The 20,463-nt window shown below is 39.7% G+C and overlaps 2 protein-coding genes across 2 annotated transcripts in view; one reads left to right on the plus strand and one right to left on the minus strand.

Annotated features, from left to right (window-relative positions):
• NUP155 (nucleoporin 155) overlaps window positions 1-9,783 on the minus strand; it is a 30,875-nt gene extending 21,092 nt beyond the window's left edge. Inside the window, exons 1-13 of the mRNA XM_082497906.1 lie at window positions 9,651-9,783; window positions 9,227-9,323; window positions 8,023-8,093; window positions 7,324-7,416; window positions 6,380-6,546; window positions 5,821-5,926; window positions 5,169-5,242; window positions 4,766-4,857; window positions 4,537-4,634; window positions 4,290-4,442; window positions 3,319-3,419; window positions 1,686-1,856; window positions 678-788 (exon numbers count right to left, since the gene is read on the minus strand). Of these exons, the coding sequence (XP_082354032.1) occupies window positions 678-788; window positions 1,686-1,856; window positions 3,319-3,419; window positions 4,290-4,442; window positions 4,537-4,634; window positions 4,766-4,857; window positions 5,169-5,242; window positions 5,821-5,926; window positions 6,380-6,546; window positions 7,324-7,416; window positions 8,023-8,093; window positions 9,227-9,323; window positions 9,651-9,768 (1,452 nt within the window). The 5' untranslated portion in view covers window positions 9,769-9,783. The remainder of the gene's footprint in view (window positions 1-677; window positions 789-1,685; window positions 1,857-3,318; window positions 3,420-4,289; window positions 4,443-4,536; window positions 4,635-4,765; window positions 4,858-5,168; window positions 5,243-5,820; window positions 5,927-6,379; window positions 6,547-7,323; window positions 7,417-8,022; window positions 8,094-9,226; window positions 9,324-9,650) is intronic.
• A 3,931-nt stretch (window positions 9,784-13,714) lies between these two features.
• Window positions 13,715-20,463, plus strand: part of WDR70 (WD repeat domain 70) — a gene marked incomplete at its 5' end in the record, with an annotated part of 140,027 nt that continues 133,278 nt past the window's right edge. Inside the window, 4 exons of the mRNA XM_082496965.1 lie at window positions 13,715-13,736; window positions 13,832-13,894; window positions 14,097-14,180; window positions 16,461-16,575. Coding sequence (XP_082353091.1) covers window positions 13,715-13,736; window positions 13,832-13,894; window positions 14,097-14,180; window positions 16,461-16,575 — 284 coding nt within the window. The remainder of the gene's footprint in view (window positions 13,737-13,831; window positions 13,895-14,096; window positions 14,181-16,460; window positions 16,576-20,463) is intronic.

The following is a 20,463-nucleotide window of genomic DNA, read 5'->3' on the forward strand; positions in this document are numbered from 1 at the left end:
TACTGATAAGAAACAATCTTCATGTCTGCCACCTAATTATGACTAAGAATCATGCAATTTCTACAGAAACGTAAATTAAGATTGTGTTTGAAGAAAAAATTCTATACAAATAATGGTTTGCATATTCTAATGGCATGTTAAAATATCACTTAGTGTGTCCTTTCAAAGAACAAGAGAATAGATTACACTGAATATTCAGTACAGATACTAATAAGTATTAGTCAAAATTGTAATCCATGATAGTTTCCCTCCTGCTTGTTATTTACCTTAAACAAAAACACGGACCAATTATACACATTTCTACTGGCCTTCAACATGTAGAAATATCTTGCAGTGGTAGGAATTTAACTTTTTTAGGAAAAAGGGTGTTTTTTTACTCTTAGATGAACTCCTTTTCTAAACAAAGAACTGCATTACACTTCTGTGTACAAGACATCTAAGAATTTCAGGGAAAGAGAATTACACTTCCATTTTCATATATCATAAAATGAGAAGTTATTCTCATTATACAATCTTGTTTTATGTAGACAAAACAGGAGGAAAAGCTAACACTTTAATCAATAAAAGAAATGTTAACTAGAAGTTTACAGCAACAAAAAAAAGCGATGAAGAAAGAGACTAGATTTATATAAATATTATAAATCTTTCATTTTTCACAGCAAGTCAAAAGTTCTTACCTGATGCAACTTGAAAAACCTTTCAATCTCTTCTCCATCTCCACCTACATTGCTAACAAGCAGATGTCGCAGCTGATCAACAGGTCTGAGTTTATGAAACATAAAGCTCCCCTAGAAGTAACGCAAAATAAGTTAGAAAAAAAAAAAAGTCTTTACTCTGGCCATAACAACACCCTCTCCCCACAATGCTTATCTTTAGCAGTCTGAATTTTCCTTTATTGAGTTATTGGATCAAAATATAACACTAATGGTGCCTAAAGCCCAGTTCCCATTCACATGTAGAAAATTCTTCAGCAAGTCTAGAACAGGCTGAAAAAATGGCAATAAACCCTCCATAAATGGAGTGAATTTTGCTGTTCTTAGCCTAACCTGAAGCATATAATACAAACATATAGTAAGTATATACAGAAAAGAAAGGCTTTATGTATCTTGTAAATCCTCAAAACTGCCTGGAAAAAAAAATGCTGGGAGAATTCAAGATCAAGGGCATGGTAAGACTCTACACACAATCACCTTGCCTGCATCCATAGTTAACTACTGGAGAGGGTCTGATTATTGACTTTAACAAAACAGCTGACATTAAACCCTTTCAAAAAACCCTTTTGGGACTTGTTCTGTGACAAAGAAGAAATAATTTATTCAGACTTCAATTGCCAACAATATTCACTCAAACTGTATTTTCTGGGAAGCCAGCGTCTGTTTCAATTTCATATAATCACGAGTACAAACAGGGTTAGAAGAACTTCTCAGATGATCTATATCTACATGGGTCTCTGGAGATTAACAAAAACTGTTAATACACTGGAGAAGAGAAGCTGCCCCCACAGCTTAGAGTAAATTTAAAATAGGTACAGATGGCTTCAGCAATCTTCTTCCCTATACCTTTTAATGTTCCGAATACAATCCTTAAAATATATTGAAACCAAATAAATATTTACAGGTTTAGATCAGTCTTCCAACTTTATACTTACTCTTCTGATTTCCTTTATTAAGAAAAGTAACACTCACCTGGGCTGAAAGCAGAACAAACTTCTTAGGTGGCAGCATGTGTTGCTGCACAACAACAGGTGAATCAGTTATTGGAATAATGTCTTTATTTAGTGGTGTTACAATCTTCTGAACTTTAAATTCATCGATAGCAGAAAGAGCCCAGGAATGTCCATCAACACGAGTGGTCATCTGCACAACACACAGATATTGTCCAAAGTCTGGTAACACACGTGGATTTTATACATCCATGGTAATATTTTACCATTTACCATTTAAAATTACACAGAATAGAATCTACTTTTAACAAAAGAAAACCCAGAGAAAATAAGCAAGTTCTTATATTGTCTAACAGAAGGTTACCACGAAATTTACAGCCATATATACACTGCTGCTTTTGGGAGATGCAATACTATACTGCATCCTTTGGGGGACAGAAATAGTGTTTTGTATTTAAACGTAAAACAATTTGCAATGTGGGATCTTTTACTGCTGCTACAATATAAACAGCAACAATCTGCTAATCATATTAGAACTAAGTACCAAAGGTATCATGAACTTAAATTATTTCTTAAAAGAATCAAAAAATGCTGCAACTGAATCATAAAGGTTTACAAGACTTTCACAGTTGGCAGCAGTACTTCAAATATAACTCAAGAAGAGATATATGGTAGTGAAGACATTTCAGAAAACCACATATGCTAACAAGGAAGAACTGCTTCTCAATAACAGGCTGCAATTTTGGTTGGGAAACCTAGCTGTCTGTTACGGTCAAATGCTTTGGGAAAAAAGGGAGGTCAGCACTTGGGATATTTATGCCTAAGTGTTTGCAGGGAAGGGATCTAGAGTAATTATAAAGCTCCTTTTCAAGTTTTTAAAACAGCAGATAAATCAAAACCTGACTTTAAAACTTTTATACAGTCTCTCCATTCACTCCAACTACCACTGCTCCTCCAATAATACTATTTTTAACATATCACTTCTCTACTTCAGCAGAAGACTTCAGACTTCCTTCAGAGCTAGAATACATGAAATGGTCTCCCTGAACTGAAGCATAAGGCAACTAACTCCCTCAAAAGCCCTCTTACAAACTCACTTATGTAACAATAAGACAAATTGGAAAAAACACATGAAATAATGAAGAGATTAATCGTGCCTGAAATTTAATAAAGATGTGGCATATCACCTTAAATAAAGAAACCCAAAATCTCTAGTACCTGCATTTTAAATAATCTGCACCAAATTTTATCCTCAGCAAACACCACTATGAACTGTGGACTCTTTCTTCCTGTGCTTGTGCACAATAATCAGCATTCTCTAGACAACTGTATTTTCAAATACGATAATTAGTAGGCAAGTCTTAGAAGTCAAGGCAATTGCTTTTGATACATAGCTTGCATCAAGCTAGAAAGCAAGGCTGAACTAGCATTTTGTGCTAAGTGATCAGTTCCCATTCACTAACAAAACTGCCAACTGATTTCTTTTTCTTTGAAGCATATTGACTATTAGTTTTGTAAGCATTTCCAAATTCCTCAAGAAGCTTCCTGTGAACTACCCATTTCTTGCAGACACTATTATTCAAGTATCAGTTATCAGGAAGGAAAAAAATGTAATCTAAATTCCATCAAAACTGTATAAAAGTTTGCTTTAGTACCTGTGTTTCCATCATTGGCTTTTGAAAAGGAAAAGAATCGTGATTGATACACCACAGGATGTCATTATCCTCATTTTCTGAAGCTGTCATCAGCAGGACCCCTAGCAAGAACACCAATATAAAGTTTATATTAGAAGCAATAATCATGCATTAGATGCAAATTCATTAATTCATTCCTTTTTTATTAAAAATCAATCTTTAAGTCATAATCATACAACTTGAACAGTAAATAATATCTCCTGAGTTTGTATGTCATAAGGTTCTTCAGACGGTCACTTTTAACACCATTTGCCATCTAGTCTAAAATGTACAAACAAAAATAAGCCTAAAATAGGTAGAACATGCCTCAAAAATTAGATGTTTAAACAGATCCTGGATGAAAAAACATCCGGAAATGACTTCAATGATAAAAATCAATATGTATGACTAAAATGGTCAGCAACGCAGAGACATTCCCCCGCCCCCGCATTTCTGCAGCACCTTTAAAAATTCAGCCTACAGTCAGAAGTGACATAAAGTTGGAACCATGTGGTGGCTGTTTGGTATCTCATATGGTATCAGTAGCTAAACAAGTTAAAAGAGAAAGAACAGTCAGCACATGCTAAACTCTGCCTGAGAGGCACTGAATACACAAGAAGCCTATTCTGTACCCTGCTTTCAAGAACTGATCACACATGGCCCGAGACATGTAGGTGAATTTGAACACATTAAATATATTTTATGGGGCGATAAAAAAAGGCTTATCAACGCATGAACAGAGTTCTCTGCTCAAACACAGCACCTTGCATAAGAACTAAATTCTGAAAAACATGACAATCTTCCACTTCCAAAAACTCTCCCATTAACACACAGAAGCCATGCTTAGTTCTTAGTTATTCCCACTGCTTCAAACTCCCCAGTGTAAAAACAGTGTGATAGTAACTGTCACAAAAATATAATCAATCTCACCTGAGCTGTTTTCCACTGCTTACCTTTGCTATAAAGAGCTCTGTGAACCTTTGCGGGCTTCTCCACATTAGAAGAAGCTGAAAATCCAGGTGGCAAACGGACATGAACCAAGGTTAACATGGAGGGACGAGCTGTTGGACACTTAAATGGTGAAGTACTAAAATACAGTCGGACACCTGAACAAAAGATAAAAAAAGGTAACAATTTTGCTAAACTGTGCAGATGCCATTTATTAGTTTAAAAGGAGAGGAACTAGCATTGCTTTCCTACCTGCATGTGTGATTGCCAGTAGCTGACAGTCTATGGATTCAGAATTTTCAATCACTGCTATTTGAACAATAGGCTTAAATACAGAACGATCTATTGTTCTAAAAAACAAAATGAAACAAACCCATACACTCTCAATCCTGGGAAATAAGCAACAACATTCTTCAAAAACATAGCATGAAACTGTTGGCCTTAAAGGAAGCCTCATACATTATAATTGTCATAAACATACCTGGCAATGCTCCCAGCAGCAGAAACTATAGCATTTTGTGAAAGAGAAGTAACCCTGGTCATTCCTTGACCATCTTGTCCCAAATCGTAAACCTGCAACTCAATAAGACAGCTTAGTGATTTATGGTTGAATCAATGAATACAGCTTCACCTATCAAGCAGCAACTCAAACTCTATTTTTATTTCATCCTCATGTTTCCATATAATTGAGAGGAAGATCAAAAGGCTACTCAGAAGCCTCAGAAGAAAGTATTTTAAGTCTTCAGCACACACCTTTGTTACAAAAGATAAACTGGAATAATACTCTGACACACTTACAGAGAATTCCCAGGTACTAACAAAAACTTAAAAATTTATATACACACTAGTAACATAGCCACCAGTCATTAGAAGAAGTCACATACTTGCAGCACTCCTTTTTCTGAGCGGGTGTGTAAGATATTTCGAGAGTTGTCAATGGCGATTTGAACTACAGGATCTGGGGAGGGGGGCAAAAAAGGGAGAACCAGCTGATCAACACTGGATTTAGTGGAAATAAGTTTAAGACAGAATATCTATAAAACAATTAATTGTAAGTTAACAAAAAATGCATGAGTTCCACACAGGACTCCTACCAGAAGTGATTTAAAACAGCAATCAATTTCACACAATTAGTAGTAAACTAAAAAAACAAACAAACAAACAAAAAAAAAAACACAAAATGAGCAAAAAATTGTATAATAATTTCAAATTAATTTTTCACTGAACAGTGAAACACATCAAAAATATTTACTTAAAGATTCTACAGTTCCCAGTGATTCAACTAAGCACATATTAATTCTGTACTACAGAACACTAACTTTAGTCATAAATGTCAAACTTTCCAGGCATTGGAATGTATATCCTGAAGTACACACAGAAACAAGTGACCTGATTTTTATAATCATCAACCACTGCAAGTTTCATTGACAATAACTAAATGCTCGGAATGAAGAAACTATTCAGTCTGACTTCTTAGCAGTATTATTTAAAGAGTTACATTAAATTACTGGGTAAGTCTTTAACACCAGTACTTACCATCCTCTGAGAATGTGAACTGTAGTAATGAAGGAATAAGAAAAGACAGCGCGCTCTTTGAATGATTAATTTTTCTACAGCGCTGGCTAAACCAGCCTGCTTCAGCCTACAATTTAAAATAAACACAACATTGAAAGAAAAAACAAAACAAAACCCAAACTAGTAGTTATATTAAAAAAATTGTTAACAGGACAAATATGAAAACAAGTAAAAGTCTAACTACACACAACTGATTTAATTGAAAAAGTATGCACTATTAAATTGAAAGAAACAGGTGATCGTTAAAAAGAAAACTTTACATAAAAAAGGGTGCCAGATGTCACAATTTTATTTTGAAGTTGACAAAAACTGTGTTGCTATTCCTCATATAATTACTACTTCTTCAAAGACAATGTATCTACACTAAGACGTCAGAGTTGTTGTGCAACCAAGCCATGCAATGCAACAAAATTATGGCAGAAAAAAAGACAGCAAACCTGGCATGTTTTGGAACTCTTAGTGCCTACATCCCACAACCATGAAACAATGAAAAACGCCTGTGTGTAAAACCTATAGTCACCTGGTATGCTACTTCATATAAGCAGCCATCTTTTCCAGCCAAAAAGATACGCCCGTTATCAGTGGATGTTATTGCCAGAATGTAGGTATTGTCAGTAGGGAGCGAATAGAGAGGGTCTGGTAGCAGCTGCATTCCCCCAGACATACTGTCATTGAGTGATCCAGTACCTTAAATAAATAAATAAAATCCTCTTTAATTTTTAATTTGTTCTAATAAATATTACAGGCCTGTGATGAGAAGCATTTTGGAAAGCAGGGAAAATTACAGCAGATTTTATAATTACTAAACATGTTCTGGAATAGCTATTCTCCAAAGTAACAAATCTTCTGTTTTGATAAAAGTGAAAGTAAATTCTCTGTATAGGTTTTCCAAGTAAGGAAATGCAATATTTTTCATTTCTACACATTGTAATTCCCTTTAAACCAGAAAAAGTCTATAAGACAGATTTCTACTTTTGTCTCTTTCAAATCAAGATACTATAGAAAGAGAGCAAAAGATTGTAATCCTCTCAATCCAAACAATTCTGTATTTTCTCTATTAACAAATATGGCATTACAAAAATGGTATCTGGTTCTCGGTTTCTGTGGTTGGAATACAAATGCCAACCAGGCTAAACTATTCACCACTTCCAAGATCCATGCCCACCTCTTCTCTCCCTCTCCAACATGCTGTTTAATTAACAGGAGCACCTGTTTCAAAAGCTCATTTTATGTTAAACTGGTGAATAATACAACTCAATGCTCTTATGGGAGTCCAGCATCCAGCAAGTACACACCCCATAAAAATTACTTCCCCCTGTTTGTAACATGATTTAAATATTAGCAAGGTGTTCAGCACATGGTCTTGTTTACTTTTTTATTTTTATTTTTTAAGTGGCTACTAATACAACAGCAATGTATGTTTGTCAACACACAACTGAGAATGAGGGGAGAAGACAGAATTACCTGCTTGTATATTAGCACAACTGAACCCTAAAATCACAATATCCACAGGGGTAGCCAGAACAAGTAAGTGTCGTACATGAGGCTGGAAGATACCTAAAGAAGGGGAGAAAATAAAATTTTAGTTTGCAGCCAACCTCTCATATCACTATGGTGTATCCAATGTATCCATTGGAAAGAAACATCAACTGGTTAGAAGGAAGAGTCATATTTAAGACATAATGATATGTGAAACTAGAATTAGACAGGAGTACCAGCCAGTTTTTCAGCTTCCAGTTCATGAAATACAGGATCTTTAAGATAACATTTTTCTTATAAACACACTTCTTTTAAATTACACCCTATAGCCAATTCCAGTTTGATTTCAATGTTTTTAAGCAAGAGTTACCAAGAGAACTGAGAGCAATAGAAACCAGGATCCCATGGAAGTTATCACTTGCATGTGTAAATTTATAAAAAATATGAATGTTAAGTGTACGATGTGACAAAAAATGCAAGCTTATCAGTGTAAATGAGTTAAACTATACATTATTTTTGGCTTGTAATTTATATCCTGTTTCTGAAAATGAAACAAACCCATGCATTTTGTGTACGCGTATATACATGTACACAAGACACAGATTTTCACATATTTGCATCTAAAAAACATATATAGATGTCTTAGTAACTGCCTAATTCTAGTCACTGTCATATATTCCTTACCTGCCTTTGGCTTTACAAGACCCACTGCAAGAATAGTTTCACTAAGGCCATCAAAATAAGCCAGATCCCCCCTGTCAACAAATAAGAAAAAAAAAACCCACCCTGCATAAATCTTGTCATGAAGTATCACATAATAACAAAGTAAATAAAATCAGATTCTGTATGTGTTAAAATTATTAATACTCATTATAATACTCTGAAGCCATCTACATCTTTTGCTTTGGGTGAAAGCAGGTCTAGCAGAATGGAATGACAGAGAAGTTTCACAGCAAAACTATGTAAGCAATAATTTGAGCTGCCTGGGACCCCTATAGACAAGTTTCAAATCTGAAACCCAACTGCAATATTTTATATTTTTGGATTTTGTTAATTACCGTCTACTCTCAATCACACAATGCAGCATATGCAATGCTGATTAATATCAAGAGGAAGGAACTTATATGATTTTTTTTCCCCATGAAAATTATCTAAATCAAGAATTCTCAACCCCCTCCCCAGCACCTTATAATTAACACCATGCAGTGTTGTTTTATTTGGGAAACATATTTAACACACTGTGATACAATGCAAATGTATGCATAGGAGGTATGTGAGCCACAATCTGAACTTTAGTCTTCTTAGGAAATGCAACAATAAGTATAAAGCAATTCTTACTGAAAAAATTCTTACTATATAGACAAAGATAGAAGCAAACCTTCAAATTATAAACATATCACTGCCATTTGAAGATATAATTAAATTATTTTCAGTTTGTGCATCCTTAAAATAAGCTAGACAGGTGAGCTTCAATCACAATAATTCAAAGTACTAATGCTGTATTAGTTACCGTTGTGGGAGTAACGAGCCACTGAACATGCACCAGAGTACTTAATAAATATACTTTTCTAAGTTAGGCAATTAGAGTAATTTTTTTCTACTTTTTTGGCATAAGCAAAGCCCTAACAAATTCAGCAAAACTGTAAGATATGTCCAAGCCTAAGGAAATGCATTTCTTTTCTTTCATCTCTAAATGATTTGGCAGCTATATGACTCTTAAAAATCCTTAAACACTTATTATTCAAAAGTTTTAATAAAACCTAAAAGGAATCAAGGTAAGTTAAACTGAACACTTCTGTGCTACCAGTAAACACTCTCCCACTACTGCAATCGCTTAATTCTGGTGTAATACCGATAGAAAATCATCAGGAATGTATTCTCTACATACCCGTCTTCATAGTTCCATATAAAAATGTCGCTGTCAATGGTCAGCCAAGCTCTGCTGATTTCAGGAAACACTCCCATCATACAGTTGCACTGCATATCTGAAGCACTACTGATGTAAGGATTAAATGCATTTTGGCTAGCAAAGGCAAAATATCCTTTGGAGAATTTAAAAAAAAATACTACTACTTTATATATAGTAATACACAAATTATGTATCATGAACACTCAAAATTATTCATACAGAAACTAATTCCACCAGCAACTCTACAAAAATGGACCTTGTTACCACCTGGACCCTTATGAAGGGAATGTGAACAATATCAAAGATCATTACTGGGAGTCTGACAGAAAGATCAGGGAAGAAAAAAGTTTCTTTCTAATATTATGACTTACACAACGTAACACATTAGTTTTCATAAGGATACGTCCAAACTGCTCCACTAGCTCTGGAGGCAGTGGGACTCTGCGGACTGAGCTGATCTCTGGAAGATTAGGTATTGACAGCAAACCTGGTCCTTGCAAAGGATAATCCATATCTGACATACCAGAAACAGTAGGGCTACCTGCAATTAAGAACAACAAAAGAAGATTAGGCTTCTTATAAAGCATGAGAAATTTACAAAAAAGCTTATATTCTCTTTCTCTGTCTTCACCTGACTGCTTCCTAATCTGTGAAATATAAATAAGATCAACTGCATTTCCCATTTTACATGAGATGAATACAGGCCTTCAGACTATGTAGAAAAAAACGCCTTGATACTGCAGAGACTCCAAGTGTATAAATACCACTATTCACAAGAGATGTTTGAACAGAGGTTTCTGTAGGAGCAGGACCACAAACAATAAATCTAGACCTCAAATCAGACATGAGCAAACAGATTTGCGCACAAACTGTGTGGGGAATACAGCACTTGTTCTTGTTAAACTTCATATAACTCATTTAGACCCCAGCCTACTCTTTACCTCATTTTTACTGTGATACTCTCCAGCATTTTTTTCATCGTATGGCCAGACATTAAATACGCTATTTGAACAAGTCAGGAGCACATTCCTTCACCTAGAAAAGCTCATCTGTGCTCCCTGTATCAAGTTAAAATACACATATATACTCATTATTTTATGTGAGGCATATCCATGATGCTGCTAGGGTAGTTACACTTTGGCCATGCACATCACATCGCATCATAACAGAAAACAGACACTCTTTGCTTCTGACACCCACTGAATATAGATATTAATTAGGTCACCTACAGCTCTACAGTGCCTGTTCACAGCCTACTGCCAGACAGCTGGCACCAATGAAGTAGGAAATGATATCCTGATGTTATAAGGAGAACAAAACCAGTGTTTGAGAAGAGGTACACCTTACATCGTAAGTACACATAATATACAACTACAGACAAAAGAAAGTCACTCAGAGAGGCTTAAGAGAGATTTTCAGGCTGCTTGTAACTTAGGGATGGTGCTGGGCACTTATCGACCCCAAGAGCATTCTGCAAGAAACTTCCAATAGACAGAATGGAAAACATTTTCTTCACCTTCTGGAGGGCGATGGGGCCGAGGAGCCAACCCAAGCCCATTCCTCCTGCAGTGCCCCGCTGCCATGGAGATCCCTCACCCACAACTTACATTCACGCACCAAAGCGCCCGCTACACCACGTGCGCCCCGCCCTGCCCCCCCCCCAAGCTTAAGAAGCCGTCAGACTCAGCCCTGCCGCCCTCCCTGAGAAGGCAGCGCCAAACAGCCGCTGTCCCCGGGGCCTGGCCAAGGCGGTAGCCGCCAAGGGGAAGGGGCCGTGCCCTGCTGGCTGCCCGCTGAGGGTCCCCACGCGTGGCGGGCCAGGCACAGCCGGCCAAGGCCACCCTGAAAGAGGTCGCGGTGGGGCGGGGGCACCGGGGCGGCCGAAGCGACGAGGGCGAAAGGCAGCGGGCCACCGAGCACTCCTCACCAGGCGCCGGCACCGCCAGCAGCTCGGACAGGTCCGGGTAGCAGCGATCATCCTGGATCTGCCGGTCGATGATGCGGCCCGCGATCTCCAGCGCCTCCTGCGCGGTGGGCGCCGTGGGGCTCATGGCGGCGGGCATGGCGGTGGCGGTGGCGATGGGGACGAGAGGGAAGGGGATAGCGGGGCCGGGGCCGGGGCCCGGACCGGTGGGCGGCTCTGCGCACGGCCAGAAAGCGCGAACTCGCTACCCGCCGCTCCGCCACCCGCCAAATCCCGGCAGGCCTTGCGCGCGTGACGGCATTCTGCCGCACCGGCTTCCGCTTCCGCCGGCGGGAAGAGGGGGAAGGGTCGGGGCTGCGTGAAAGCGAGGTGCCAGGTCTAGGGAGGAGCTGCCGAAGCCGGGCAGGGCAGTGATGGCCGCGTCGGGGCTGCGGAGCCTCAGCGAAGGGTCCTGTGGGCCACCTGAGGGCCAGGCGTGGTCTGGTGTGATGGTCCTCAAAGGCACAAACCGTCGTAGGAAGTCCCGGAGCTGGGTGACAACTGGGCTTCAGGGAAGGGGGCTGAGCTGTAACTCGTGTTTGCTGCCCCGTCTGCACCAGCGCTGCTCCCGGATTGGTCCAGCACCCGTTCTGGAAAGGTTTCTCTATGGGAGAGGCACCTCTCGAGAGAAAGGGAAACCCCCCTGCTCTGCTTTCCAAACAGAGAGCCTGAAGTTCAGCCCCAAACCCCACAGTGTTTACATGGCAAAGCAGGAAATTCCCCCTGTATCTTTTCTCACGTTTGAGAAGCTGGTGGCCAGTCACCAGTGGGGTTCCCCAGGGCTCAACTTTAGGGCCAGTGCTCTTTAATGTTTTTATAAATTACCTGGATGCAGGAATTGAACGTTAAGTTTGCTGGTGATACTAAACTAGGAAGAGCTGTGGACTCCCTCAAGGGTAGTAGAGGCCTTACAGAGAGATCTGGATAGACTAGAGAGCTGGGCAGTCACCAACCGTATGAAATTTAACAAGAACAAGTGCTGGATTCTCCACCTGGAATGGGACAATCCTGGTTATACATACAAATTGGAGGATAAGAGGCTGGAGAGCAGCCCTGCGGAAAAGGATCTAGGGGTTTGGGTTGATGGCAAGTTGAATGTAAGTCAGCAGCATGCCCTGGCTGCCCAAAGGGCCAGCTGTGTCCCGGGGGGCATTGAGCACAGCGCAGCCAGCCCGGTCGAGGGAAGTGACCGTCCCGTTCTGCACCGCACTGGTGCAGCACCGCCCCAAGTACTATGTGCGGTTTTGGGCCCCTCGTGTAAGATGGACAACAAACTGTGTGTGCAGAGGAGGGCGCCCAAGATGGTGAAAGTCCTCGAGGACAAGGCTGAGGAGCAGCTGAGGCCACTGGGCATGTTCAGGTTGCAGAAGAGCAGGCCGAGGGGTGCCCTCATGGCAGTCTACACCTTCCTCATGGGGGGCAGTGGAGCAGGACGTGCTGTTGTCCAAAAAGCACATTCTTTACCTGGTGTGCAACAACCCTATTGTCACACACTCACAAGAGACATTGATTATTTGTTTCAGAGTTGCGCAAGGCTGGGTGCTCTGTGCTTTCCGCAAATCAGGCACACCAAAAATCATCTCTATGGTATCTTTTATACACACGAATTACATAATCATACTCTCCCAGTTGCAATGATTGGTTAGCAATTATCTAATAATTATATCTGCTTAGTCACTTCTCACACTATTGTGCCTGTGCAGAGGAACGGTCCTCACCTGGGCAAGGGTCTCTCTTTTAGTATAAAGAAGGTAGTTGAGCTAGGGACATCTACACTACAGCTTTCTTTTCCACGCTGGCCATATATATAAAAAAACTTAAGTTTGTGTGTCTTTGATCTAGACTCTGATATTCCAGAAAGTGTAAGAGAAACACTTAAGATCAGTTTCTTTGCTTTTCATCTTTTGGCTTTTAACTTAGCATTGTTTGTTGTTTTCCAAACTAGCTTAGCCTGCAAAAGCCAAGCTTAATTTTAACTTAGCAATAAGTACCCAATAATTTGTATCAGTGCTGATCTCCTCTCTCTGGAGACCAGCAACAGGAGATGAGAAAGTGGAATGGAGCTGTGCCCTGGCACGTTCAGCTTTGACATTAGGTTCTTCACTGAGAGAGAGGGTGGTCGGTCCCTAAGAGGCTCCCCAGGAAAGCGGCCATGGCACCAAGCCTGTCAGAGTTCGAGGAGCGTCTGCACGACGATGTGTTTTAGTTTCAGGTGGCCCTGCGAGGAGCGGGGAGTTGGACTCGATGATGCTCGTGGGTCCCTTCCAGCTCGAGACATTCAGTGATTATTTGAAGATGTAGCCGAGGCCTTCCGAGCAGCGAGGGCCACCACCGCGACCCCGCCGGCCGACGCCCGCAGCCGGCAGTGTGCGCGGGCCGGGCGGGGCCGGGCCCGAGGGGGCCGGGCCGAGGGGCGGCGCTGGCGGACGTTCGTCCCCGGGCGGCTCTGGCCGTGCTGGGCCACTTCCTGCCGGCGCCTGTTGTGGTTCCGGGGCAGCCGCAGCATGGAGCCGGCGGCGGAGGGCGGTGAGCGGTGGGGCGGTGCGGGCCGGGGAGCCCCGCCGAGCTCCCCCCGCGCCCCTGGCTGAACCCCCGCGGTTTTCTTTCCCCTCTCTTTGCAGACGCTGAGATGCTCGGGGGACCCGACCCGGAGCTGGCGGCCACCATGGGCTTCTCCGGCTTCGGTGCGTTGTGATGCGGGCCGGGGGGCACCGGGCGCCCTTGGGGCTGGCGGCCCTTGGCGGGGAGGGGGAGGCTGGCGGTTGGAGGTGGAAACGAAGCGGTTGTGCCTGTCGCCCGCCTCATCCCCCACCCCCGGCCCTGAGCTGCCGGAGTGCCCGTGGCCAGGGTGAGCCTGTGTTCCAGCTGCCTTTTCTTCATTTTCAGGGAAGAAAGCTCGGACTTTCGACCTCGAAGCCATGTTTGAGCAAACGAGAAGAACTGCAGTGGAGAGGAGCAGGAAGGTCTTGGGTAAGATGCAGGCGTGTAGTCAGTTAATGCGTCTTAAACTGTGTCTTGGTTTTCTGTCTTGGGGTGATGTTTGAAGTACCTCAGGCTGACTGTCTAGAGAACAAAAAACAGTTGCAGTTGTGTTCAAGGAAAATGGTCCTAAACAGCTTGGGGCATAATGAATAGTAAAGTTATTAATTCACATACGTTGTCTGAGTATGTGAGAGTAGTGTGTGTGTGCAAGGTTCCTGTTGTGAGGCACAGCTTACAGACACAGGAAAAAAGTCGATTTGAACGCAAGACTTGTTCTTTTCTTGTTTTACTTAGCTCTGTGTTTATTTTGGAAGGGGAGTTGGTACAGACAGCTTTAATCTAGAGATAACAGAATAACAAAGAAGAAATGTGAGTCTTACACTGAACAGCGGGTTATATAGCAGCCCACAAATTTATCTCTGTCTTCTGCTGTGCTGGGAGTGGGTAAGTTTTCATGGAGGTGGCTTTAGAGTGGGAGATGGGGAAAATTTTATCCCTTGCTCCCCATATTCAAGCAAACACCATTCCAAAGAAGGTCCTTGGGAGACTCTCATGTGTTTTAGAAACACCTTTGCTAACCCACATGTCTGTGCTTTTTCCCTCCACTTAGTTTGTGGGTTTGGTTATTGGCTTGGGTTTTTTTACGTGATGCTATCGTGGTTGAGCAGCTTCTGTCCTACTAGATTACACTTAACCTGCTCTCTAAAGTGTTGCAGTTTATGAAATTAGTAGACTTGAAGCACCTTATAATGAAGAAAGCAATTCTGTATGAAGGAATGAGATAATAATTATTTTGGTTGTTTTTATTGTTTTGATTCTACACAAAGCCATAGGAACAGACCTCTGTGGAGGCTCGTTGACTTTAAGACATTGTGAAATTCAAATATGGAAGGGATTCCAAAACTTGATTTGGACCATTTTTTGTGTTGGCTGAATCTAAGCGCAACAGTGTGTTTACATGTTGGAAACCTTTTCATTTTTGATACTGGTTCAGGTTGAGCTATCATTCCTTATGAGAGATCATTTGCTTACACCATGCTTTAGTTTAGGAGGGAAGTCCAGTAAACGATTACAAAAACATAATGTTCTTAAGTCAAGACATCTTGAACAGTATCTTGAATGGGTCCCCTCCCTTGCACCCACTCTCCCCCTCCTCCCTAGGTTTCTAGGCTCTTATCTGTAAAGGAAGCACAAGACCTTTTGTTGTTGATAAGGTTGATTGTTTAACCAAACATGACAAAACTTTGTATGCAATTCGGCTGTTTAACTTAGAAACAAATTTTGGTTTCTAGAATATAGCAATCAAAAAGGTGTATGTTTTACAGCTTTTTGTGGGGGTAGGGTAATGTGAGCATTTTATTTTCAGATTTCTTTGGATACACTGTTGACTTTTAGCTTTTTGGAATACCTATGATAACTTTTGGAAATGTCTTCTCTGCTACCTGAACTGTGGATAAAAAGAACTGAGATCAAATATGTTTCCTGGTTCTGTGTCTTGTGTTTCTCTTCAGAGGATAATGTTTCCTAGCTTTGGCTAGCAAAACGTGTTTTAGTTTAGTTAACAAACAGTAAGCAAAAAAAGAGTCGTATATCTTGTATAGAGAGAAAGTATTTTTTTTCTGCTTAATTGAAGTTATTTGAGCACTTCTAGAAATATGGTAGCTGTATCTGTTAGCCTATCATAATCTTACCATTCTTATTTATACTTTGAAGTGGAAGATTCTGTTTAGTTTGATTTTGTTGCACTGTTCCACAGGGATTCTTTTTTCAGTAAGTGGGAATAAACTCTTAATACAAATAAATCTTTGTATTTATTTTCCATAAATCGTATTTAGAGTTCACTTATTTATACACCTGTGTATACTTATGTACTAATTTGGTTCCTTGTGCTATGAAAACTTAAATAACTCAATGAAGCAATCATCCTGTTTTAGTTTAGTATTGAAAATACTGAAATAGCAGCATCCTTATATGATCAGCTTATGTTCGATAGTTTGTACAAGCTAACAACTGGAAGGTGTTTGCATTTTCCTTGTGGTATTTTTTTTTTTTTTTTTCTGAGTTATCATTGCAGTAGCAATGGAAATTTAATTTATATGGAGAAGTAATCTATTTTCAGGTGAAATCCTTTATTTGCTGTTAGCTTTTCAGGTATCATACATAGGTCTGAAAATGAAGAAAATTGTTTTACTGTCCTCAGCAAGCCTCTAATTTTATTATTTTCTAAAAGTTATGATTGTTTGTCATTTATGTGGTCTCCGTATTCAGAGGCTCGTGAAAGAGAGAAGGAGGAGCAGGCTGAAAAAGAGTTTAGAAGTCCAGGTGCCAATTCATCAGCTTCAGCATCCAGTGCAACAGGAGCTGCATCCACGTTAACCCAAAGGTACTTGGATGTGGTGGGAGATTCCATGTAACAGCTTTCTTATCTGAAGAGGAGTTTTGTTTTGTTTTTTTTGAGAGCATAGGTGTCATTTAACTTGTGTGAACATGTCTGTTATCTGAAGTATTTCAGTGGAAATAGTGATATTTAATTTTTTTTTATCTATGCTTTCTTAAAGATGTGTCAATGTTTTTAAATATTGACATTTTGTATATTTAGTAGTTAATCTTGCAGTCTCTTTCCTAATCCTGCTTGGTATACTTTTGTTAAAAAATAACAACAATATTGTTATCTGTGGATATTTTTAAAATATTAGGGCAAATATAATGACTGCATGTGCTGACTTAATGACCAGCTTTTGTTCCCACTTCTAGATAGGATATACTTGTTCATGCCTGATGAAAAAAAAAAAAGCGAAGTAGGTGGAGAGCCTCTGTATGCACATTGTGTAGAGTAGTGATGGGATTGAGACCGTATTTTGTTTTGACTTCAGTCTGAAATTTTCTCTCAAACTTGCCCAGGTTTGTTTGTCATTTACAAACAATAATTGCTACTGCTTTGACAGTCTGAATTCTGAAACGCTGGGAAATCAAAAAACTGAAGGTAATGGGAGCCACATAACTCCATTGCATGGCAGGGATTGTGGAATCAGTGCACTGTAAATTTGTAGGTTTCTGTATTTATGGAAGTCTAATAACTCATACAAGACTCTAGTAGATCTATATATATTTATTTTATGGGCTGATAGAGTATATATGTGGTAGGTTATTATAGACAAACTTCTGGTATTTCAGACTGTGAACAAATTCCTGTTACAAAATTTACTTTTTACCTGTTGCTCTGTGGAAAACTCAAATGAGCCATGCACCCTCACTGAAATAACTGATAGCAAGATATACTACCTTATAGATCCTGTGTTATGTCTTGTTGCATAAGGGGAAGTACTCTGTGCTCCCATTTGCATTTGATACCTATCTGGTAAAATAATGAGGTATCACAATAACGTAAGTGTAATGTGATTGTGTACTGTGTATGGGTAACTTCAATATAAAGAATCAATTAAAACAAATTGTAAGGTTTAAAGCAGTCAGGTGGTATAAAGCCTTTCCCTAATCATATCATTTCGCTAATGGACTTCACGGAAGAGAACTCCAGGGACTATGTATAAAGGAAGATAACAAATACTTTTCTGTATTCTGAGTTACTAGATGGACTCTGGTAACTCACCAGAGGTCTGCTGAGTTTTCTTTGTTTTTCATTTTTGTTTTTAACAAGCGTTGAGAAGGGAGGGCATGACATGAAAAGCTCTCCTGGAAGTTTTATATTTTCTCGTAAAATCTGATGCGTAGCTTCGTACTTAGTGCTAATAACAGGAAGCTAATGAAGGAGACGTGCCTTTGTGACTCAGCCTTCGTTCAGAGGAACATTCCTACAACTGACAATTGACAAGTCTGAAATGCATGGCTGTCAGTAGTTCTTTTTATAATTTAGATTTTGGTTACTATAAACTGATCTAATATATATATAGCTTGTTCTGTTCTCTGAAAATGGCAACACTTTCCTGAATATTACTCTTTTTAAAATTTCAAGTTAACATAGTAGCCCTCATGCTATTTTTTTAATTGTTACGAAGTTGTTTGCCACTCCAAAAAGATGTGAAGAACAGCTACTGATTCTTTTTGCTTTTGAGCTATTTTGCTGTAGAGTAGTGTTTACAATAGTTACAGTACTTATGTATTTATGCATAAGTATAATAATTACGCTTTGTGAATGAAAGCATCTGCTAGTATATAAAACGAAAAAAACCTGAGAAAATAGAATGGATGATGTGAGGAGAGTGAACGCATGGGGGGGATATGCCCACATACTTGCACAACTCTCAGAATGCTTTTTGTTATTTCCCCTGTCTGTGTGCTATCCGTGCTCTAAACTTTTTCCTCTTAAAGTTTGTTTCACTTACTGATGAGGTAATAAGGGAAAGCAAAAAAACTAATTCCTTACGCTTCTTTGAATCCTGGGAAAGGGGCTAGCAAACTGGTTCTAATTTCTTTACAGCCTCTGGTAGAGTATGACTGTAAGGCTGAAAGTTGAAAGAAATGCCACTTGTTGTGTCCTTTCTGTCAGCACCACTCCCGGCGCTGTCAAGAAGGTGGATGGGCTTTTAGTCTGGCTGCATTGGGGTGTTTTTATGTTTGACTTTCTTCCAGTCAGGACAGAGGAGACCAGTAGCTGTAGCTGGAGTACTTGGCTGTCCCTGCCAAGCTTCGAGTGTGATGAAAAATAGCACTGCAGTTCTAGTCATTTCGCATGCAGAGTGATTATACTGCCCCTCAAAATACTGAAATGTTTAGTTTGATATATTTATCCTTCCTAGGAAATGAGGGAATGATAAGGATAGGTAATTAGGAAGGAAGCTGGTATTGTTAATGGGCGCCCATGGAAAGATCTGAAAATCTGGGACACCACGATTGGAAAGGCCTCCTTGAATTATTATATTGTATACATTTTTCTCACTGGCATCCACAGTGTATATTTGGTTTAGTTCCAAAAGTAATTCAATAGTTTGGCTTTTGGGGAAAAGGTATGTGGTTTGCTAGTTTAAGAATGCATATTGACTCTTAAAACACAACTCTTTGCACATAATATTGTAAAGTTATTAGTTTTGGGGATACCTAACTTTGAAGGTCCCAACCTCTTCCTCACATGCTGGAAAAGGTCTCTTTTGGTGAAAGGATATGGATTGCCACATTGTTGTAGAGTCAGAGAAGCTCTTTCTATTTGAGTTAGATTTATTAGATAATCGTATCTTGATCTAGGTCTTTAAATGTCCCTCATCACTATGCAAAACAAAGTTTATAAGTAGAGGTAATATCTTTTATTAGGCTAGTAAATATAGTTGGAAGAACTAGACAAGCATTCAGGCATGCAAATCCTTCTCATCACTGTAACATCTGAGGACCTAATTCATGTTGGTTTTAGTTTGTTTTGATTTCTTCCTAAAATAGAATCTCAATTGCTTAACCAACACGAATATTTGCTGTGTAACCTACTACCTGCTTGGTGTACAGCTGGTTTGGGGGGCAGAGTGGGCTTGCATTCTCTGTCACAATTACATAGCATGGAACATATTTTCTTAATCCTTTATTATGTTCTTAAACTTATGTGGTTTTATTACAGTTTCTCTGTGATAACCTAAACTTAAAAAACCCTCAGTACTTCTGTAGTCTTTTTTTTTTTCCCCCTTTATTAAACTGCCTTTTGCAGTCTGCTCACTTAAGAGCACGTATGTGAGTTTTTAAACTGTAAGCTCCCAAAGGAAGTCTTGCAATTTGAGCTTATTTCCCTGAATCTGAAAGTAATATCCGATTTCCACTGCAAGGTATCACTGGGACGATACTCTGTATCTAGTCGAAAGTCACGGTTTTCTGCTTATCACTTTTTAGACCTTCTGCCAGTCAGAGTACCGACTACTTGATAACTACCAGCAGAGGGAGCACATTTATTTTGAATAAACGGAATGAACGTGGATTAAATAGCTCTGCTTTTCAGAATTTTTCCAATGCCAAAAATAATGTGTTCACACAACTGATTTGGACAGCAGCAAAATGATAACTTAATGTAACTTTTATAGCCTAGGTTTGTGTCAGTATCGAATATTTGGTTGAAAGTGCCTGATTCCCTGTTATTCTTTACCATCAGTATAAAGCAAGTGCCATGCTTTGTGTCCTCACTCTGGTTGTGAGCCTGGGCGATTACTGTTCTGAGTCCCACCCAGCCAACAGAGGTGCAGAGCATCTGCACAAGTTGCAACTGGAAGGAAAATATTGAAAATACTTTGTAACAATATATTCTGTTGGCTTCTAAGTAATATTGAAACCCATATTAGTGACG

Source organism: Vanellus vanellus (genome assembly GCF_965231255.1).
Source record: "Vanellus vanellus genome assembly, chromosome: Z".
Taxonomy (NCBI): Eukaryota; Metazoa; Chordata; class Aves; order Charadriiformes; family Charadriidae; genus Vanellus; species Vanellus vanellus.